Source organism: Pararge aegeria, chromosome 1, assembly GCF_905163445.1.
Source record: "Pararge aegeria chromosome 1, ilParAegt1.1, whole genome shotgun sequence".
Taxonomy (NCBI): domain Eukaryota; kingdom Metazoa; phylum Arthropoda; class Insecta; order Lepidoptera; family Nymphalidae; genus Pararge; species Pararge aegeria.
The window spans coordinates 6,030,948-6,054,743 of NC_053180.1; the positions used below are offsets into that span (position 1 = coordinate 6,030,948).

General features: G+C 36.9%; 2 protein-coding genes across 2 annotated transcripts in view; both read left to right on the top strand.

Moving 5' to 3' along the window:
• Positions 1 to 23,796, top strand: part of LOC120628166 — a 44,801-nt gene that overhangs the window by 12,191 nt on the left and 8,814 nt on the right. The window contains exons 13-30 of the mRNA XM_039896441.1: positions 391 to 494; positions 631 to 755; positions 835 to 947; positions 1,841 to 1,978; positions 3,174 to 3,273; positions 3,543 to 3,643; positions 3,822 to 3,989; positions 4,635 to 4,730; positions 9,142 to 9,322; positions 9,978 to 10,194; positions 11,144 to 11,229; positions 12,091 to 12,242; positions 13,322 to 13,430; positions 18,769 to 18,935; positions 20,789 to 20,916; positions 21,764 to 21,867; positions 22,331 to 22,422; positions 22,903 to 22,941. Coding sequence (XP_039752375.1) covers positions 391 to 494; positions 631 to 755; positions 835 to 947; positions 1,841 to 1,978; positions 3,174 to 3,273; positions 3,543 to 3,643; positions 3,822 to 3,989; positions 4,635 to 4,730; positions 9,142 to 9,322; positions 9,978 to 10,194; positions 11,144 to 11,229; positions 12,091 to 12,242; positions 13,322 to 13,430; positions 18,769 to 18,935; positions 20,789 to 20,916; positions 21,764 to 21,867; positions 22,331 to 22,422; positions 22,903 to 22,941 — 2,220 coding nt within the window. The remainder of the gene's footprint in view (positions 1 to 390; positions 495 to 630; positions 756 to 834; positions 948 to 1,840; positions 1,979 to 3,173; positions 3,274 to 3,542; positions 3,644 to 3,821; positions 3,990 to 4,634; positions 4,731 to 9,141; positions 9,323 to 9,977; positions 10,195 to 11,143; positions 11,230 to 12,090; positions 12,243 to 13,321; positions 13,431 to 18,768; positions 18,936 to 20,788; positions 20,917 to 21,763; positions 21,868 to 22,330; positions 22,423 to 22,902; positions 22,942 to 23,796) is intronic.
• On the top strand, positions 14,313 to 18,690 carry LOC120637760. The gene is made up of 2 exons (XM_039909767.1): positions 14,313 to 15,181; positions 18,596 to 18,690. The coding sequence occupies exons 1-2, from the start codon at positions 14,313 to 14,315 to the stop codon at positions 18,621 to 18,623; spliced, it is 897 nt and encodes a 298-aa protein (XP_039765701.1). The 3' UTR covers positions 18,624 to 18,690.

Consider the following 23,796-nt stretch of genomic DNA (forward strand, 5'->3'; position numbering starts at 1 on the left):
AAGCTTACCGATTCCGTTTCGTCCTTACCGTTCAGACTAAAATCGTCCTCAGGGCTAGCAAAGGCAGGAGGCAAAAATTATATCCCCCAACTATGTATATCCCCTGACCGGGGATTAAATTAACGTGGCATCCTGCTAAACCACGGGAAAAGGGAATAGGTGAAGATTACCTCCGTTTAAAATTACATATTACATATATTATTTGGATATTATTTCCACTTGTCCGCCAGTGCTCTGAGAGTTGATAAAGCTGTGGAGAAGATACATTTTTATCCTTTCCCCGGGGATATTATTGTCTCCTGCCCATGCTTGCCGTCTAGTTATATTATGCTGAAAAACATTACCATTGTGTCAACAAATCATAATAACAGGTAACAATTTCATCGACAGGTTTGGGTAGATGCTGCTGTTCAGATATTCTACTCAGTTGGTGCTGGTTTTGGAGTTCATCTTTCGTATGCGAGCTATAACACGTTTCACAACAATTGTTACAGGTTAGAATACCGCAAACTGTCTTAAAGTAGTTTCATAGCCAATCTTCAAAAATTTTGGGCATGCCACAGGTATTAAAACATGCGAATGGTATATCTACAGTTGGCAACCTGTTACTTTTTTCTTTGTTGGTTTTAGAGACTGCCTCGTGACTACTCTAGTGAACTGCTTCACTTCCTTCTTCTCCGGATTTGTTATCTTCACGTACTTGGGCTTCATGTCACACAAACAAGGGGTTCCCATATCGTCTGTTGCTACAGAAGGTAAGGTATTTTATACAATATTTCATTTAACAGGATTTTGATCAGGATTGCATGATTCTATAAACTAATGTGTTTTTAGGACCAGGCCTAGTTTTTCAAGTATACCCTGAAGCAGTCGCAACTCTACCTGGAGCAAGTTTATGGGCCATGCTGTTCTTTTTTATGCTCATCATGTTGGGATTGGATTCTGGGGTATGTATATCTAACTTTTTACCCACGTTATTTAAATACAAATCCAAGAAGAATATATAAAATCTGAAGTCTGCCAGAGATACAAAAAAACACACTAAAAACTTTGGAATCGTTACAAGATAATACTTAGAAGTTCGGTTCGGAGGCTTCACTGAAATACACCTCGAAGAACTTTTTTTTTTATTAACGATAGGCTAGCGGTAGCGGCAATGATGAGGTCTAGGTTGCAGCACGCTTGCCTGGGAAAGCCTATTCACTTTAGCCTTGAAGGTACTCAAATTATACGTGGCAAAAAACTCAGTTGCCGGGAGGGCGTTCCACATCTTAGCGGTACGAACTACTTTTGAGTCAGGCGTAATATAACGTCAGATTCGAATTTCTTTTATTGTCTACCTTATAGGTGGATTTTAAATAAATAAGGTTCTAGGGTGAACTTGTTTCTTCCCGGGACGAGCTACAAGTGTTGCGCAAGGGCAGCACCGGTGCGTTCCTAGGAGAACCCGGAACCTCCCAATATGTACTGAGGCTGGCTAGCGATGGGGTTTTAGTGGGTAGAAATCACCACATAACCCGAATTCTCCTGCAGAGAATCGAATCGAATTTAAGAAGATTTCCCTCCCGTCAACAAAAAAAAATGGTGAATTTAATGATAATGATAACGATACAAGAGTTGTCGAAATTGTTAAAGATGTTTCATAAAAGAATATTAAATGGGTTTTAAAGTTTATATTATTTAATAAAATACAATTAAAAATAAAATGCAATCATAACAACCCAATAACCTTAAAAAAAAATCTAACGCGCTAAAATAGGTTTTCACTTCTGTCGGTACTCCCGGAGTGAAACCCGTTATTATTATTTTTAGAGTCCGTTTAAACTTAGCTCTTTTTCAGATGGGTGGTCTAGAATGTGTGATCACTGGTCTGTTGGATCAGGCACGAGCGTGCGGTGCGCATTGGTTGCGTCGCGAACACTTCACCTTGCTTGTCGTATGTCTTTCCTTCTGCGTCGCTTGCATTAATGTTACACCCGTAAGTAAATCCAAAAAACTACTTATGAAGGTAAAATGTAACACCACCTTATATTAACGCTTAGTCTATACTAAATATATTAAAAAGAGGAAAGATTTGTTTATTTGTTTGTTTGCTTGGTACAAAAGCATAGCATAAGCATCAGCTCCGAAAGTATGTACTCCCTTATCCAAAAGTAAGCTAAGCTATCACAAAGTTAGTTTGAACTCCCTGGCGCAACGGTGAGCTGGGCTAGCGACCCGGGTTCGATTCCCGGCAGAGACATTTTGGGATTTCATAATTTCTGAATTTTCTCTGGTCTGGTTTGGTGGGAGGCTTTGGCCGAGGCTAGTTACTACACTACCGACAAACACGTGCCGCTAAGCGATTTAGTGTTCCGGTGCGTGGTCGCTTTAAAACCGATTAAGGGTATGACTACCATACTCCCTAACAATTCTCCTGCTACCATCTGAGACTGCATCATCTCTTACCACCAGGTGAGATTGCAGTCAAGGGCTAAAAAAAAGTAATATAGGCTATAATAATAACCTACTGGTGAAGTTGGTCGCCGATGTACAGGTAACTACTAGGTTGTCAGACAACATGAAGAGAGTAAGGTGTGGCTGGACACACGCGCTAGTAGTATGTGGAGAGTGAAAGATATTCAGCTTTGGACGCCCATTGTATGAGATGGTAACGATGAAGATACAAACATTTTATGGCTGCTTGAATTTTAATTAACAACCATAATAATTAATATCAATTATATCTACAGGTATCTACAAGTATCCACGGCTATCCCAGAATAAATTCACAAAAATATATCAAAATTTAAAAGAAAATGTGACTGCAATATATTGAACGTTAGAAGCAAAAATAAACTTGCAGTGCAGTACACTAGACTACACAAAATAAGCAATTCATTTGAAGGAAATTGTATACAATATTACAATAAATTACCGGTTGATATCTTGGGGATGTCACTAAAAAATTTCAAAGTTTGTATTAAGCCGAAGCTTATAGAAAAGACCTATTATAGTATAAAGGATTACGTAAACGATAAAAAAGCTTGGGTGTGAACAATTGCTCTAACCGAGTTGCTTCTTAAATATTTTCTAATGACAATGTGAGATGGTGATAACAAAAAGACACCCGGCTAAGTTTGTTGTGGGCTTCTTCTTAGACCAGGTTGAATAGTATTTTTTATTAATTATAGGGTGGAATCTACATGTTTCATTTACTGGACACTTACGCAGCCGGTATATCTCTGCTGTGCTCAGCACTCTTTGAGGCTGTCGCGGTATCCTGGTTTTATGGTAAGTTACTTTTCTTCTTATTAAATAAAACCTTATTCTAAACTTTGCTTCTTATTCAAACATCCAGAACATTAATCGCGTTGCGTCTGCTTTTATACATACTAACAAAATAAAATAAAAACAGTATGATTGTAACTACGAGTACTTATTAAAGTTTAATAACAAGCTAACTTAACTCAATAGAGAATAAGTCTGGAGTTAGAGCCTAGATATTTAAATAAATAAAGATAATATTATAATACATATTTTCTTTATGCCTTTGGTTGCAGGATTGAAAAGATTTTCTGATGATGTGGAGGAAATGCTCGGCTTTAGACCTGGTCTGTACTGGCGGATATGCTGGAAGTTTGTCAGCCCAGTTTTCATTATCGTAAGTATATTTAAACACGGCGTGTTGTCTAGTGTGAGCGTCCAAATTCCGTATTGACGATGAGTTTTGCAATTGACCCGTAGTCGCGCCGCCGCCGCTCATTATAACTGATTTGTCGCGCTATAAAAAAAACATCATCATATTAACATAGACATCCAAAGTTATACTTTGGTTCCAGGGCGTCGTGGTATTCGGTCTCCTCTACCAGCAGCCTCTGCAGTACCAGGACTACACATACCCGCAGTGGGCAGTGGTGCTTGGCTGGGGCCTGGCCTGCTCTTCCATACTGATGATCCCCATCGTGGCCATTTATAAATTCATCACCACACCTGGAACTTGCCGTCAGGTAAACAAGCCACATGGCGCCGTATAATAGGCATTTTACTTATCGCTGACAGGAAATACAGGTTATTGGTGATGATTATGACTCTAAAAGATCTCCCTCCCGTATTGATGATGTTATACCTGCTGCAGCGCAGTCGGTCTTAAAAGTAGGAGGTCCCTGGATCAAGCCAGACAGGCGTAGTTTCGAAATTTAAAGTTCGAGTGTTTTTACGGCCGAGTGGCATTGCGGGCAGTGACTATGCTTTGTTTGTCGAAGGATATGGGTTCTATTTCCACAACTAGAAAATTTTTTGTGTGATGAACATGAAAGTTTTCAGTTCATGGTTGTCTACCTGTATATTATAAATATTAAATTTCTGAATTGTCTCTGGTCTGATCAGGGCCTATATCGTACTTGAAATAAGATCAGTAAAAGTAAAATTCTCTAACTATTTGTATAATGACGGCATTACATTCTCGTAGAGGTTGACAGTTATGTTGATGATGCTTGCTTTCTATTTCTTTTCATTTCACATCTGCCAGGCAACAGTTTAATTTGTATGTCTTATTAGCTTTGATGAACAAACACACATTCAAATTTTACAGTCGTCAATGTATTCCGCAAGACAAATTTACTCACATTTTACAAAAAGTATGTCTTTTTCAGCGTTTAGCATGCTGCATCTCTCCGGAGTCTGAGCATGAAGCAATCCGTGGAGGAGCTCCTGTTAGTCGATTTACTTGGAAGCACTGGCTATATGTCTAAAATAACAAAGAAATCGGACTCTGCTTTCAAAAATACACAATTGCTGGTCTGAAAGGGCAGGGCGAAACCAGGAAAGATTTGTATGACCTGACAGAAGCTATTAAGATAGCTAATTACCAGAATAGTATTCTTGCGGAAGTGGGAAATGCCGTATAAGTGTGAGTGAAATTTTTCTGTTTCTTCATACTTGACTGATGAAGAAACAGAATAATTTGTATATCCACTTCTACTTATTCTTTTCCTCATTCACATCATAGTTCATTCAAAAAAAAAACAAAGCATGGAGCGTACTTAAAATGGCCCATTTTGTATGTAAAGTGAATATAGCTATGGCTTGGCTATATTTATGGGCAAGGTCTCAAACGGAAATGGCGGGTTTTTCATTAAATTAAATAGTAGGTCTTATAGAGATTTAGACATGTGGATAAATAACTTTTAATACTTTAATACCCTTAAATAAAGACCTATTTTTAGTTTACTCATTAATCTTACTGTAATTAATTTAATTGTCCCCCATAAAAATGAGAACGATAACGAATTCCTAGAATTAAACTAGATTGTCATAAAAGCCGCTGTCTAAAATGTGTACTCATACATTAGTGATGTTGCGGATGACATAAAAGAAGTCACGCAGCACAAAAATGTAAAACTATACGTTAAAAAAATAACTTTTAACCCAGGCTTTTTATAATTTTGTAAACTAATAATAATAAAAAATAAATGAATGTATAGAAAACAAAAAAGTTTTAAGAAGTTTAATTTTAAAAGCTTAAAAGCACACGTTTATCGCAATAATAAATTGACTTAAAAACTCTCTGACATTAGAGCACCACTTATTTATATTTATTTACTCGGACATTATGTACTTCTTATTATTTGCAGTGATTTAATTATTGAAAAAAGCTTAGCAATGCAAGTATTGTGTGTGACCACTGTAACGAATAAACATTTTAAATATCATATGTAGCATTTTATAGACAAAATAAACATAATCCACACCAAAAATATACTTATAGTAAAATATATGGGCTGGTCCCTTTTCTGTTTACCATGTTATGGATTTTTTTATTCTGCTTAGCCCGCCAACTTGCTTTAATCAGGGTGGCGGTTGAAAACTTGTTTCTCTGCTATGAAAGTATACAACGCTGAAACTTTAATTAGGCTGATGGTGATGACAATTTATGCTGATTATGTAGGCAATATCAGTACAAATTGAACCAAAAAAGCCTACGTAATAATTTGTTCTAGGAATGCATTTAGAAAGCATAGGTATTCATATGATACATTATATAAATTATTTTGTAGTAAAAAACGTTGTCCATTATAAGGACCTAATTCGCAATCAGATCTGTGACGAGCACAATAATTTTGTACATAAGCCGATATAATACTTGTACTATTATATGCCTGAACACATCGTCTACTTGTAATAAATAATGTACCCTACTTTAATTATTTATAAAGCTCCTTATTGCCGCAGTAATAAAAAAAAATATGCAAGACATTACAATGAAACGCGACTTACCCTTAAAATACGGTATTATTATTACAGGTATAGAAAATACCCTAGTCGCAAATTTTAAACATCTTCCAAACAAAATACAACTATTTAGGATATTTTCAACAACAACTTTTATACGTTTTAGAATTTTAAATAAAAATATTATATTTTACGCCCTTGCGCCTATGTGTATACAATGAATTGATCTAATAAGTTAAAGTTGGTAATATGGTTAAGCTAAATATAAATTTTATGAAATAGCATGTTATAGTACCCGATATATTATAGAAATACGTGGTATTTTTGGTAGATAGTAGCAAATATAGAGCTCTTGTAGAAAGGAACTAACTTATTCGTACTTATTGTATTAAATGAAAACGTAATAAAAAGTTGACTTGAGAGAACTGGTATTAGTCTTGAAATTATGTTTTTTATATAAAATAAATATCTAAAGTTTCAATTGATTGGAAAGATTTGTACTCTGTTTGCTTAATAGGTACTTATATATTAGTAGGTATATAATATTATTTAAAAAATATTGTATCGGTATTAACCCATGTAACATGTAGTGTGTAAGAGTATGCTCCGGGCGAGTAAAAAACTATAACCTTGTATATATAAACGCAGTGTTTCTTTTTGTTATCAAAGTGTTGTAAATATTGCTGTATTAGAAAATGAATGTAAAAATGTTTAGATATCGATGTGAACTGTGTTCATTTAATAATAAATAATGGTGTTAGATACAAAATATTAGTTTTATTTCCATCTATTTTGGTAAATAATAAAAAAGTAAAGACAAATGTCGCAAAACGATATTAATAAAAACAAAATGATGAAATAAATAATTTTCCCGATTTTATGAAATAATAGTAAATACAATCAGCTTTTGTCGTTTAAGAAAGTTTTAAAATAAAGAAAGATTATTATAGTCTTTATTTTTTTGTGTCTAAAGTTTGAAAGGTAATTAACTTGGGTTAGTTTTTTCATAATGTATTATCCCTAGCTTATTAATTAAATATCTACGATACGCATCTTCTTTTACCAAACCAGTGAGGTATTCACAGATTAATATGGATACCTTGGAACACAACACCGGTATAAAGTTTTGTCGAGGGAACCTATCACACTGTGTGACCGAACCTAGGAATTCATAATCCGAAGCCAAACATGTTAGTCATTTAACTCACGAGGCTTCTTATCTATATAACATATAAAAATATAAATTACGTACGTTAGCTATGTTACGTTTTGTGTGACGGCTTGGCAACACGTATTGGAGCAGTGTGCAGCATCTATGCTCTATAATCTATATCGTATGAGAAACTACCTATCTCGTTCTCGACTTCAACTTCTGTTATATAAGATTTGCCATGTATACTTTCACTCTTAATTCAACTTATTATATACTACGACCCGACACGTCGCATCACCCGCTGCACTAGTACCTACCTACTTCCTTTCTTTGGCTGCTTGGAATAGTACGTTATGTTAAATCTGCCATGCTAATGAGCATTTTGCTAAAAGTGAGTATCCCCTTTTTCACTAGTGTAGGCGAAATAATCTACCTAAAGAATTAAGCTCTAATTGAATGCAAAAATAAATTATCCAAATTTAAGTTTAAGTTCCACATACATTCTTTTCACCTGTCACCCCCAACTGTGGAGCTTTCTTAAGGCTGATGATGACAATGACGTGAAATATGCCTTAGCGTAATTGTGTAGGGTTCACGTTCATTATGATCATGAAATTCAATCGGCTTCAGGTAGGTAGGTACGTTATCTGTGTTATTTTATTTTACACGTTTTGATTTCCGTATTTTTTTAAGTGAATTTTAATATAATATTTGTTTGTAATCAATGAAACATATCCAATAATAATTTGCTTTTACAAGTAAAAATTTACATTATTAATAGATCAATTTCATAAGGAAATGCATAATACATATCAGCTATTAATGCGGCTGCGGATAGAAACGTTAACTATTAGTTCAATGCCAATAGATTATTGTTCTGTGATTGTTCTTGCTTGTCGATGTCGGTTCTACTCCTTGGAGTAAAATTGTTCTGTGGTTCTACTCCTGTCACTTTACAGCTTATTTTTCTGGTCTATCTGTGTATTACAGATTCGCCTTTGAGTTTGACTGTGAGTTTCACAGTTTATATTTAATTAAAACTAGATATTTTGTTTTGTGTAAAAAAAAGAATAGTATTTCGGTTCCATCAGTGCGCTAGATGTTCTATACTTCAGTGTAAAAAAACAAAGTGTTTTATACATTTTATAAACGATAAACTTGCACTCAATTCTATGTGATCGATATAATTGGAAAACCATCGTATTTTATCTTAATATCACTTTTTGTTCTGAAAACAAAGTAATGAGATAACTAAAGGTATGGTACATTTACGTTTTCACAAATATTTAAGCTCTGAACTGTATCTAATTTAAATGTACCTATGCTATTGTGGTTAATTCTAATAACTGCGCTATTATATTTACCATAATAAAGAAGATTGACGTATTGTCTTTAGCAAAGAATGAGCAATGTTTGATTTGTGATTCAATATTTTCATGTCAAAGCATTGGGTCGAAAAAGGCCAACTGCTGATAGATTCATTCTTCTCATATTTATTTAAATTAGCAAGACTGTTAAAGGCATTATAAATCTTTTGCAAAATCTTAAATAGTAGATATTATACACATAAATATAAAAAACACACAAAATTGTGATAAATTAACTTGTCCTTGTATCCTACTAAAGGAGAACAGTCTGTGAAAATAATGTGTATGTGATTAAAAGTAAACCATTCAAAGCCATTGCTGTAGGATAAGTTCAGGTTTAAGTAAACTTTGTCTTATTTGATAGGGTGGTGTGCTATAAAGATTATTGTTTATATGTCTTGTTGCCAGGTAGCCATGTCTCTAGAACGTGAGAGTATGGGCATAATGCCCCCTATCCCAGTGGGCAGCGGGCCTCTAGACCCTCGCTCTCAGTTGCTGCAAGAAATGAGAGACCAGAACTATGACCTGATCAGATTTGCCTCATATAGGACTGCATGCAAACTGAGATTTGTTCAGAAAAAGTGCAACTGTGAGTATTATTGTCCAGAAAACATCATTATTATTGGTGACCTGTGTACAACGGAAAGAAACATTTTTCCACTTTGCAACCCCAACATAACAACTTGCCTGCCTTAAAATTCAAATACAATGTATAGATAGAGCATTCAAAAAAATAAAACTAACTTTTTAGCTTCATTACTATTATAGACCATAAATAACCTCTCTTAAGAATTGCAAATAGAGTTCTCTGACTGATACTAGTACCATAGATTAGCATTATGCTAATTTATGGCACCAGTATCATTCAGCAAGCAAAAAAAATTTCTTTTGCTTATAAATATATGAAACCCTTTTGCTATTTTGATAGGATAAGAAGCAGAATAAACAGTTAAATTATTTTACCATTGCTGCTCATGTTAAATAGTACAAAATTTACTTCATAATAATCATCTATATCTATATGTGTACATAAAAATTATTTGAAACAATCAGTGTTCTGAGTTTATCTGAAGATGAGTAACCTAGCTTTACACTTTAAACTGTTATGTTGTACACACATATTTTACTTCACTATTCTTTCAATGACATTCATTATAATTTCAGTAAAACCTAGTATTACACTTAAATCTATAACTTCTTGTTTTCCTTCACTATTCTTTAAATAACATTCATTATAATTCCAGTACATGCAATAGACATATGGAATGTCATAGAAGCATTCAGAGAGAATGCACTAAACACTCTGGAGCCAACAGCCTGTGTAAATGTTACAAGATTGGAGACACTGGTTTCTTCATTGTATCACAATCTCAACAAGAGGTTACCGCCGGTTAACCAAGTGTCTGTTGAGGCATGTTCAGCCCTGCTGTTGAATTGGTTATTGTCTGCATATAGTACAGGGTAAGAATGTATTCATTAACAGATTGACTGCCCTTCAACAGTTCATAACATGTCCCTAAGCTTACACCCTACAGACAAAGATGTTCTGCAAATCTATTAAGTAGTTCAGTTTAATATGACTGCAATGACCAACAATTTATTCTGTGACCATTTAAAAAAAAAACCCTGAAAGATAGATTTTTGTCTACACGTTTATCTATCTGTCAATAAATTTTATTGTATATTTCTTCTTATATTATCATATGTATAGGAAAATTAACTATTAGCTTAAGAAATAACTAGTTTGTTTATTTGCCAATATGTTTATAAAATACGCTATTTCATCTCATTATGGTTAAAACAGTTTTTGCCTTTGATTCAAGCAATAATTACGTTTTGTTAGTTATTATTCCCACACTACTTAACGTACCTCTGCTGGGCACTGGCCTCTCTCACAGAGGAGAGGGGCTCAGAACATAGACATGCTTCAATGCGGGTTCGCGATTATAACCGAGACTGCCTGCTTATGATGTAGTGGTTTTTTTTATACAAACCCAAATAATATCATTTCTTTGGCTGATCCAGGAATCGAGCCCACGGCGTTGTGATCATGCCAACCAATAATAAAATACTTAGAATATACATATAAACACCCAGACACTGGGAAACATTCATGCTCATCACACAAACATTTTCCAGTAGTGGGAATCGAATCCACGGCCTTGGGCTCAGAAAGCAGGGTCGCTGCAAACTGCGCCAATCGGCCGTCAGTAACCAATAGACTAACGATGCAGCTGAGAGTCTTAACATGATGTTATTTTATGCAAAAATTATTATTGAATTAAGACTGTCAACTTCCGAAGATTAGTACTTTAAAATTTATAAACAAATAAACATATATAAGTCAAGATAAGTACTAAATATCCCATGCAAAGCTTTACATTATAACCAAGTATTATTGTTTTTGCAGTGAAAATGTGGGTAAAATCAGAGTGTTCTCAATAAAAGTTGCATTGGCAACTATGTGTGCCGGTAAACTAATGGACAAACTAAGATGTAAGTTGTTAATGACTTTATGTATAATATTATTGACTGACTCTTTTACCCGCGTTATTAAAGACCAATTTACATCAGACGAGTGATCACTAATTCTATTAAAAACCTTTAGTGTAAACAGACATAGTTTTGTTTCTACTTTCTTTGTTCTGCCTGTGTTTGCAAGATTCTATGGAATATTCTAAGAAATGCTTGCTTGCTCGATGTAAACGGCATTTAGCGTGCGAACAGTTATCTAGAGCGTTCTCGCTCGGACGTGCTCGCTCCCCAGAGCGTCGTGACGTAATCTCTGCATACAGCTCAACACATTTTGATGCGGCTTTCACCATAATATTAAGCTTTATTGTAAGCAGAAAAAAAAATTGCAACCGAACTAAAATTACATGGCGTAACCTCACTCTTTTTGTCTCTTTTCTTAATTTCTACTTGTTCGACGCCGGGGCGGATCGCTTTTTATATAATATTATAGTTTAAGAGCCGCGTACTCATAGACGTAAACTTACGACTCGATCTGAGTGACGCCTAGTGAAGACACGCGTACGAGCGCCACAGATTTTACAATGCATTCAAATAATATGCTCTAAAGGGTAGGTAAGATCATCTACCTACAAAACATTGTCTTGATTCTAAAACCTTTTTTTTTGTACGACAGAACATTCTTTGACTAATAATGATAACTGAAAGTCACCTTTTGATTCATTGTAACTTTTTGTAGTGGATAAGCGGCAAAAACTTTTTTTAGTTCTTCTAACCATTATTTTTGTAGTATTAACGAATGACGGTCAATTTAGTCAGCGGTACATATAAAACAGCTCATTAATGATTTTTGGCTTGCTTTACTTTATTATGTTTTTTCCACAGATATATTCTCTCAACTATCTGACGGTAATGGCCACTTGCTTATGAAGAGGCTCTCGGACTATTTAAGGGAGGTCCTAGCTCTGCCTGCGGCTGTTTACGAGTCTCCCTCTTTTAATTACAATGACAACTTGGCAATCTCTATATTTAATCAGGTGAGAAATGTTTATTGAACCTTAAAACCATCTATAAATCAACACAATTGAAGTGTCAAGTTCAACAAAGCCCCATATTATTTTCAAATATAAAATTCTCGTCACACAATGCTAGTTACCGCACTCCTCCAAAATAGCTTGACCGATTTTTGACGTGACAACATCTTATAATTCGATGGAGACAGCTGTACGCACGAAAAAACATGACGTATGCGGCGTTACCTCGCTCTGAGGCGTTCCGTTCAAGGCTTGAAGTGCAAGCGAGAGCGCGGAACGAGCGACAAAGAGGCACAGTCGGCCTCCGCGTTTGACATCTGTCTCTCTCCTACATGAGTGAGCGATGCGTCCGCGTGGACAGCTTCTATACAATAATACATTTACACGTTTTCGGCAAGGATGAAGTGCAGTGAAAAGTGAATTTGGTGTCAATTGTTTATAGCAACGATAAAATCTATCAAACAAATAAAATTAAAATTTTCTTTTGAAAAATGAAACCATTCCTCCATCAGTATTTTCTTACGACGTTGTCACGTTCAACTATAGTCAGTAAGCCGACTTTACAGACAACCAATTTTTTTTATGAAATTTTATATGCATATTCGATAGGTCTGAGAATCGGCTACTATATTTGTTCATACCCTTAAGTGATAAGGGTTGTCTAACATTTATTTTTTGGGCAAAATTTTTATTTTTTTACTATTTGGCATCCCAAAATATTTTTAAACTTTCAAATAAGAGTGGATGAAGACACAGGCAACAGCTAGTATAATATAAGAAGGTTCTCAAACTCGGTCTTAAGTATAAATTGATCAATAATAAAGAAAAGGCTATTAGCACAAAATCGCTTAGAAACCAATTAGGGATATGGGTTTAATATAACTGCCATACCTCTAACAGGTTACCGTCACCATCTTAGACTGCATTATCATATACCATCAAGTGAGATTGTAGTCAAGGGTAAACTTGTAGTGGAATAAAAAAAAAGTAGAGAACTTCTCCTTCATGCGTGACCAAGGAAATCTCAGATATTCATATTCCACAACCTTGTACGAGTAACTGATACCAGTATATTGTTACAGAATGTCAAGATTACAGTCAATGACTTCCTAGACACACTAATGTCAGATCCCGGCCCTCCGTGCTTAGTATGGCTGCCACTGTTACACCGTCTGGCTAGTGTTGAGAATGGTAAGTTATTTATTTAAAACAAGGACAAAGCGTAGGTTATAGCTATGTATTTTGTGTTTAGCATTAACTAGCGGTCCCTCTCGACATCGTCCGCGTAAAAGTTTTTTTTATAACTTTGTGATACATAATTTAATCGTAACTTTAACCTTTTACGCAGAACACGCAGTGGAAGCTCTCCAAAAGAAAAAAAACCCCGATTTTGAAACGCTCTTCATTGGTGCTGTGCTCCTATTGGCATTAGCGTGATGATATATAGCCAATAGCCTTCCTTGATAAATAGGCTATCCAACACTGAAATAATTTTTCAGTGTTGAATAGCCCATTCTAAGGTGGTAGCGGGCTAACCTTTTAGGGAGTATGGTAGTCATACCCCCTAATCCGTTTCTACACGATATCTCAACGGAATACTAAATCGCTTAGCGGCATGTCTTTGTCTGTAAGGTGGTAACTACCACAGCCAAAGCCTACCACCAGACCAGACCAGAGAAGATTCTGAAATAATAAATAGTATTAAGATAAATAAATTAGGAAAAAATTATGCCGTACATACCTTGCATGCACTGCAAAGTGTTGCTGTGTTTATAGGTGGTAGTTTTCCACTTACCATCTAGTGAGCTGTATGCTTGGTCCGTCAATTAAATATACAAAAATTAAAAATTAATGATAATATAAATAATTTTTAATTTATAGGGATATATTGTTTTGTTTATTTAAAGAACTACGATGATTTAAGGTTAACTGATGTGTATCTCATTACTCATAAGTTATACCTATACTCAGTAATACACCGGTCTTCGTAACTGACGGTCGTTTTATTTGCCCACATACATCTCAGTGGCGACGCGGCGGGATAACTTACCCTCGTTTATTTTATTAAATAAAATGTCGGCCTACCTAGGGAATCTGCAAATATTTGACCACAAAACAAGTGAATGGCAAATTTTTAAAGGAAAATTAGTGCAGTTTTTGAAAATTAATAAAGTGTTGGACGAAGAAAGTAAGATTGGAGTTCTGCTAACGCATATCACCGATGAAACGTACCGCTTAGTACGTAACTTGGCTTACCCTCACGAGTTGGATATTCTTAGTTACGCGGGGCTAGTTGCATTACTCGACGGCCATTTCAAGCTCAGACAGTGTTCATTTGCTGATAAAGCGAAGTTCTATGCAGCGTGCAGGAGTTCAGGCGAGTCATTAGGAGACTGGGCGGCGCGACTAAGGGGTCTTGCAACCTATTGCGACTTCGGCAACGCCTTGGAAACGAATTTGCTGGATCGTTTCGTCCTTGGCTTGAGCTCTGGGCCAGAACGCGATAAGCTATTTGAACAGAAGCCGTCCACGCTCACATTGGCTCGAGCTATTGAATTGGCAGAACAAGCAGAGAGTGCTAAGAAGGCGAAGGTATCGGTCTCAGGGAGCGATGCAGTGCAAGTCAAGGAGGAGCCGGTATTCCGCGCGAAGATTCAAGGCCGCGCTGGCCGCGCTCCACCGGCTCGGCGCGACCGCGCTGGTGCGAGCGGAGATGATTCAGCGAATCGGCGTGACAGTTCGCGCTGCAAAGTGTGTGGTCTGAGAAACCATGGAAGTGGTGACAAGTGCCGTTACAAAGGGTATCGGTGTCAAAAGTGTGGGGTCAAAGGTCACCTTAAAAAGGTTTGTTCTAGTGTGAGTTCGGGTGTTTACCATGTCGGGGATGACGAGCCCAACGAAGGTCGTCAGGTTTGTGAGGAATGTGAAAATTTTAACATAAGGTACGTGAGTGATAAACCTATCCTAGTTGACTTAATTTTAGGTAACGTTAAATTGACTATGGAACTTGACTCAGGTTCTGGGGTTTGCGTTATTTCAGATAAATTGTTTAGTGATAAGTTTTCAAATTATAAACTATCAAAAAGTAATGTTACGATGTGTATGTACAGTGGACATAAAATCTCCCCATTAGGTTATTTTTGTATTCAGGTCATTTTTAATAATTTAAAAAAAAAGTTGAAAGTATTTGTTATAAAAAATGGAGGTCCACCTCTATTAGGCAGGGATTTTATGTCTGCCTTCAACTTAATCATCACTACTCAAATTAACTCTTTAAGTGATGATAAAGATGTGCAAAGCTTAGTAGAAAAATATGCCGAACTGTGGCGCGATGAATTGGGTTCGTTCAATAAATTTAAAGTTAAGTTGCAACTTAAAGATAATTCTGTTCCCAAATTTTTCAAGCCGCGTACCGTACCATTTGCCCTTAAAGATAAGGTAGAAAAAGAGCTTAACAGATTAGTAAGTTCAGGTATTTTAATTCCCATTAATTTCTCACACTATGCCACCCCTATAGTGCCAGTACTGAAAGCTAATGGTCAAGTTAAGATCGCAGGTGATTTTTCCATCACTTTAAATAGGGATCTTTTGATTGAAAAATATCCCCTGCCTCGAATTGAAGAGGTATTTGCAAAACTGGGAGGGGGTGAGCGATATAGCAAAATAGATTTAAAGAACGCTTACAACCAATTTGTTCTAGATGATTCTTCTCAGGAGCTTACCACGATTAACACCCACAAGGGGCTTTTTAAATATACCAGGTTAGTGTATGGATTAGCCAATGCTCCTGCGATATTTCAAAAGTCGATGGAAACCCTGCTCTCGGGTATAGATGGAGTCAGTGTTTGGCTCGATGATATATGTATCACGGGTTCCGATAGGAATTCTCATTTGAAAAGGCTCGATGAAGTTCTTAGTAAATTGAGTGACGCCGGGTTACGTTTAGAGAAGAATAAATGCGAGTTTTTTAAAGAAAGCGTGAAGTACCTAGGTTACGTTATAAGTAAAGCGGGGTTAACGACCTGTCCCGATAAGGTCGAAGCCATAATTAATGCACCGGAGCCGAGCAATGTTACCGAAGTTAAAAGATTTTTAGGTTTTGTAAATTATTATAGGCATTTCATTCCTAACGCGTCAGCCTTATTGAGGCCGCTTCACGATTTGCTACGTAACGATACGCCGTGGGAGTGGGGCGCGCGCCAGCGGCGCAGCGTGGCAGACGTGCGCCGCCACCTGTGTTCGGAGCGCGTACTCGCGCACTTCGAGCCCGCAGCGCAGCTCGTGCTGGCGGTGGACGCGGGGCCCGACGGGCTAGGTGCCGTTCTGTCGCAGCGTACCGAAGACGGCAGCGAGCGCCCTCTAGCGTACGCGTCGCGTTCATTAATAGCCAGCGAAAAAAACTACAGCCAGATACAGAAGGAGGCGACGGCTATTATATTCGGTGTTAAACGTTTTCATCAGTATTTATACGGTTGTAAAGAACCCTTTATATTAAAAACCGACCATAGGCCCTTGGTGTCTATTTTTAATAGTAAGACGGGTATACCGGTAACAACGGCACTGCGGCTACAGAGGTACGCTATTATTTTGTCAGCATACAATTATACGGTGCAGTACGTGTCTAGTGAAAATAATGCAGTGGCTGACTATTTTTCGCGCACGCCCTCACAAAATAGCGATAAAACCGATTGCGACGACGTAGATGCTCACTACGCCCTCCGATTTTTGGATGTATCGTCCGCGGCCATTACAGCTCGTGACATTATACAGATGACGGAAAGCGATACCACGTTGCAAACGGTTATTCGGTACATGAAACGGGGTTGGCCTAGGAAAATAGTCTGTAAATCAGTTTTGCCGTATTTTCAATGCAAGTCAGATTTGCAATTCGAAAACGGGTGCCTCTTTAGGGGACATAGAATCGTCATTCCTTCAGTATTAAGAGAAAAGATGTTGACTGAATTGCACGACTCTCATTTAGGCATCGTTAAGAGTAAAAGTAACGCGCGTCAGCGCATGTGGTGGCCGCAGATGGACGCGCACATCGAGCGTTGGATCGGTTCGTGCGACACGTGCGTGCAGGCGCGCGCCGCGCCGCCGCGCGAGCCGCCGGCGCCGTGGCCGGCCGCGCGCGCTCCCTGGCATCGCCTGCACATAGACTACATGACCGTCGAACAGCGGGTGTACCTGGTAGTAGTCGATTCTTTTAGTAAATGGCTCGAGTGCCTTTATATGAACAATGGAACTTCGACCAAAGCCTTGATCGGGAAATTAAAAAGTATCTTTTCTACATTCGGGCTTCCGGAGGTACTGGTGTCTGACAATGATGTTAAAATCAATTCGAACGATTTTAAAAACTTTTGTTCATCCAACGGAATTAAATACATGACGACACCCATATATCATCCGCCCAGTAACGGTCAGGCTGAAAACTCTGTAAGGACATGTAAAAAGATGTTAAAATGTATACTAAAGAATAGCTCGACGACTCATCAGACTCACGAGCTGTTATTAGGATATTTGTTTAATTATAGGAACACCGTGCACTGCACCACTGGCGAAACGCCATCCAAGTTAATGTTCGGTAGAAATCTTCGATCCCGTCTAGATCTTATTTTACCACTTGATAAAAATCATCTAAACTTAAAAGTACAGACGGGAAAAAGACATTTTAACATCGGAGATCTCGTTTGGGCCAGATGGTACAGCGCACGGAAGGAAACTTGGCAGTTAGGGTCCATAAGAGAGAAGATAGGGAACAAAATGTTTAAAATTTTTATTTATGACCTTGAAGTTTGCTGTATTAGACATACAGATCAAATAATTAAATATACTGGTCGTAAAGTTGTCGAGAGTGCCAATGGTAGCAAGCTTCATCAGTCCACTACTCAACCGCCAGCACAGGTCGCTGAAAGCACTAACGCTGGGCTAATTGTTGACCAGCGCTTGTTGCCCGCAAATACCCAGCCCATTGAGGAGCGGGCGGGCAAGATAGGAACTGATGAAGCTCAAGGAACAACGGTGCCCGATGACATAAGTGCGTCGGATGGGGGTGATAGGGAAGAATGGGGTGACTGTGAGGACGGAGAGAGTGAGCGAGGGTGCACTGACGCCACGAGTGTGGCAGTAACGTTACCGCCAATGACGTCAGCCTCAGAATGTGACCACTCTCCTCAAGTTGAAAATGTGGCCATCGCGCCACAGGCCCCGTCGCCCACACTCTCACGTCAAAAACGATCTAGAAATAAAATTGACTACCGGAAATATTTTTGATGCTCGTTAATATGTAATTTACTTAGTTACTTACCTTTTTATAATTATTGTAAGTTAATTAAAGATGTTGTTTTTGTTACCAGGTTTCAAAAATTAAGTGTGGAGGAATGATGTGTATCTCATTACTCATAAGTTATACCTATACTCAGTAATACACCGGTCTTCGTAACTGACGGTCGTTTTATTTGCCCACATACATCTCATTTGTTAAGTATATTCATTCTAAGCGTGTACACTCATTCACATTTGTTCACAGTGGTCCACCCACTAGCATGCAGCGTCTGTCGCCGTGGCTCTCTAACGGGCTTCCGGTACAGATGTACTCGATGCGCGGGATACACCCTTTGCCAGGATTGCTTCTGGCGTGGCCATGTAACTCCGCCTCACACGAACGACCACGAGGTCAAAGAGTACGCAACATACGTGAGTAACTACGCCTACTTTGTTTTTATGTAATCCTAAGGCTTAGTTAATTCTATATTGGATGAAAGTTTTAAATCAGAAGATTTTTGCCCTTTTTTCTCGACCCATATAATATATTAAAGATTGCATAAAATAATCAAATCCAAAAAAAAAGTTCTCAACAAAAGGTTAGGTATACCTTATGATCAAAAATACTAGAACCCAGAGCTGGAATAATTTTAAATTTCATGCAAGAATAAGTGTATAAAATAGAGTTTTAGTCAGCCTGTTTGTAGTCTAAAGTATGACTTTAAGAGCATGAGAAGTTAAAAAGGCTATTTGTAAATACCACACCACAATTCAGTGTGTATAATTTATGATATCCTGGTACTTGTTGTATAACTAAATATACATTTTTTCAATCGTGACACTATATTTCTCTTGCTTTGTAACCATAATGCCTCTCGATGGACATCAGTGTGTGTGACAAGTGGCATGGACGTGGTTCGGATCTATGTTTTATAAATATATAAATAAATACCTATATTACGACAGTACAAACACACACTGCTCCCACAGCTTTATTAACTCTCCGAGCATTGGCGCACAAGTGGATATAATAGCCAAAAAATATACTTGTAAATAATTACCGGGGTAAACTTCTCCTATTTTTAAGTTAGCGAATATGTTATAACTACTTGCCATGTAAATAATGAAAAAATAAATAAATATACTACGACAATACTCACATCGCCATCCAGAGCGAAAGTAAGCATAGCTTTTGTTATGGGTACTAAGATAACAGATGAATAATATACATAAATACTTATAATATAGACATAAAGACACTGAAAAACATTAATGTTCATCACACAAACATTGTCCAGTAGTGGAACGAAAGTGAATCGAACCCACGGCCTTGGACTCAGAAAGCAGGGTCGTCAATCAGCCGTCCAAACACAAAATGTACACGTTTTATGTAACGTTCGCATCAAAAGCGCCATCAATGGGGCTACTATAGTCGTAAAAATGTAATAGGCCCGTTTTGACATTTGTCATCGCGACGTAACTAGTTATGGAACCATAAGACTCGGGACTCGATACTCACGATAAATTAATTCAAGTTTGTATCAGTACTTGATTGATATTATTATGTATTGTAAAGTGTTCGTTCGTTCAAAGTATTCCTTTAACTTTACAACCAATACGCGTGACTGGCTGTTGATTATACATCCACTTTTCAACATTTTGAAACGGAGTTAGTACTATATAACAACAAACACAAAAATCGAGTCAAATCACTATGTTTAAATTAATGTCCAAAATAGAATAGCCATAGTTAACGTAATAGTAAACAATATATCTCAAACATAAACGAGCGCACAGTCAACTTTACAAGATGAGGAACGAAAAACTGCGCAGTGCGCGCGGGGACGTTTCAGTAATGTGCCGCTTGGTCAGATACATCAACTCAGACTCATTATTTAGAACCCATTTTGAGAACTAAGTTCATTATTTGCAGTATTTAATTTCGATATTCAGTAAAAAAATGGTTACAGCTCTAGTATAAAAAAAAAGACTGAGAACGTAACTGTTTTCGGAACGTTTCGCAAGAATTATAAATTGCATGCTACTATAAAGTAAGCGCAAAAAGAATACTCGCGATATATTCTTTCATATTATTTAACGTCCCAAAAAAATTTACGTATTTTTTAAAACACTGTATGTAATTGATTTTTATTTTATTGTTTCTTTCAGTTTCGTTCCAAGTTACATTCTATGGTCTTGCATAAATGTCAAAACGGGCCTATTACATTTTTACGACTATAGTAAAAACAATTATTAAAATTTGACTTTTACCTTATTTGTTTCAGAAATCGCCGTCCAAACAAATCGGTGCAACATTACGTAAATCATTCCGATGCGTACCGGAACGTGCGCGACCGCAGTTACCGCGCTATCCCGACCAACCTGAGCGGACCCTCAACCTAAGTCATATTGTGTAAGTTTACATGGAGTTTACAAAAAAAAGGTCTTATTATTTATACGGTGCGTTTACTTATAATACTTGCGACAAAGGGTTGAGACTTAATTTAAGGTAACAATTGGAAATAATAATTGGAGGTTCGAATTGCTAAACGAACAAATAAATTTATCAACTTCACCTTTATTAAATATATTCAGAGGTACTAAGAGGTGGGAGGAGCTTAGATTAGAAGTGGATAAGAAAGGTATAAAAGGCGACACATTTGGCAACATCTCCTAGGAATGCTCCGGTGTCGGAGCGGAACGTTACATTGACGAAGATCTGTTTGGTTTGGAGTAAAGATCGAAGAAATTATAGATTACACCATACAGATTCTTTTCGCTGAGTATAGCAAAGCTTAATTTTCACAATATATCATGGAGTTCCGAAAAGTAACGCCTACTTGTATCCAATAGTAATAGATTTTATATGCTTTAATTGGATCTGCTTCTTTCTTAAAATAAATCTGTAACATCCTGCGAGCTTTGGATTCCCTAAATATTATGTGGGAGAGCGTAACACTGATTTAGTTTAAAGGATTGGCTGTATAATGTATATATAATATATATAATAGTATGTATAATGTATATATAATATATATATACTGTAACCTCACATCGGTCCGCACATTGTGTCGTTTAGTGGTAATTTAGGTAAATTAAAATAATAATTTTGGAAACTTGGTTTTGTTTAACCCTGCGCTGCGGCTTATATAACTGGAGATCTGATAATATTTTTGCGCCCATGTCAGCCGGTTGCGTTATCGCTGCGTGAAAGATGAGCAAACGCACTTGGCATTTATTAATTGATTTTAATATTCCAGGCCTCCTTCACCAGTGCCTGTACACAACGGATTCCCGGAGTATGTGGGTGGTTACGTCAACACTGGCTCGCTGGATAGTCGTTCATCCAGATCTACGCATCGCAGTACGTATTCACTGAAGAACTCTCTTGTGGCATAATCAGATAGAATAGACACGGGACAAAAATGATGTCCCCCGATTATAACCCCTAATAGGGGATGAAATTATCGTGTGCACCTGCCAAATTAGGGCAAGAGAAAATAGGATGTTTCCACCTGTGCGCTATTGCTCGGATGCTAATAATACTTGAACATCGGTGTAAAATGGGTCTTATTTACATTTTCTTAAAGTTCAAATTTGCCTACGATTCGTATGAATATAAGTATTCTGGCAGAACTTTAGTATTAAACAATTAGAAGTACAGGGTTTGCGACTTTAGAACGAGTGGCATTAGGTCTATTTTAATTTTATGATACTTAATTTTATTCTCGAAAAATACTCCTCGATTGCGAACGAGCAAAATTTGTACTAAGGCCTGGTAGACGTTTTCTCCATGTACCTTTTATAAAAATTTACCTTTTCAATAGGTATAGCGGAGCATCTATCCCGAGGCGTCGATGACGAACATCGTCTAATAGCGCGTTATGCGGCTAGACTGGCGCACGAGAACCGCACTATGGTAACTATACAGGATGTTCCTACACAGTCTAAAGATAACATAATAATCATCAACTTACTTATGTCCCACTGCTGGACACAGGATTCGAAGAGAGAGAGGGATTAAAGAGATTAAACTCACCGCGGTGCTCTTAATGGGCTTTAAACGATTAGTGTGACATTTGAGTTATAATAACCCACGTTATAAATTTTCACTTCTAACGCTCAAAGTTGTACTTTTGGCTATGTGCAAGCGGGCTAAAACTTAATTTTATGCACTTGCGCATAAAAGTATTTATACTTATAATTGACTCCTTCCCGGCTACGGTTCAAGTCTGGTCCTGTTGATCATGAGGCATAACATTTTGGCGTGGAATTACGTTGTTTATGACTATTTTAATATTCTTTCATGTTTTTGGATTTTGATTGTTATAGCACAATCTTCTTTTTCCCTATCCCGTTCCTTTTTCTATTTCTCATATCGCATTTATTTCTTTTGCAGCCACGAGCGGGAAGGTCGGCGTCTCTTACACCAGAACTGGTAAGATCGGTTTATTTATTTAGTACAATAAAATTATTTTCTTATTGATTATCGATAATGTGGCTTTTGAATTATACGAACTGAATATAGTATTTTATGGATATAGTTGTGGGGACCGGAAAAGCAGGCAATTATTTACTAAAAGCCGCAGGTTAGGTCTTTATCTTGTCAGGTAATTGCTATTTCCGCTGAGGAGAATAAATAAAATTCTTTAGAAAAATAAATAAAAGTTTACCAATATTTAAAAAACTTGTTATTGAACATGTACAAAATACCGTTCAGTTAAGTTAATGTGACCTCTTCCTTATAAGAGTATTTGTATTATCGCTCGCTAACTTTTTCTTTAACCACCCGCAAAAATATATAACGCACTTTGAAATTTTGTATTTACTGAAGTTTCATTCTTTATTAGTAAAACCAACGAAAAATATATTTTTTTTGATAAATAGTAATTACAAACTAAAATTAATATTTACAATAAATTTAAGCCGTCTGTACACTTATGGGCATGGTACCCGAAATGCTGACCCCTTTGAGTTGCTAGACTTAGCCGTTGGGGTAAATAAGCGCCAGCTCGTGTATTTACTTATTTTAAAATATTATTTTATTCTCGATGTAAGTGACTATTGTGTTCTTTTTGAGAAATAAATGGCTTAAATTGTAACAAATTTGCCATAGACAATTTGGCTTCTGCCCTTAAATTCTGGCGATTAAATACTTTACATTAAAAAGTAAATAGAAGAAATTGATTACATAATAGAGTTACATATAGAATACTATTATTATACAGATGAAAGTGTGTTTGTTTGTTTGCCTCCCTTTAAGTCCTTACCAAGCAACCAATCATCTTGATTT

Excerpts from the sequence above, each read along its gene's own strand:
- LOC120637760 (XM_039909767.1), top strand. The coding sequence starts at position 14,313 with ATGTCGGCCTACCTAGGGAATCTGCAAATATTTGACCACAAAACAAGT. Across the intron at positions 15,182-18,595 it reads TGTGAAAATTTTAACATAAG|GTTTCAAAAATTAAGTGTGG; the intron begins GTACGTGAGTGA and ends TTTTGTTACCAG.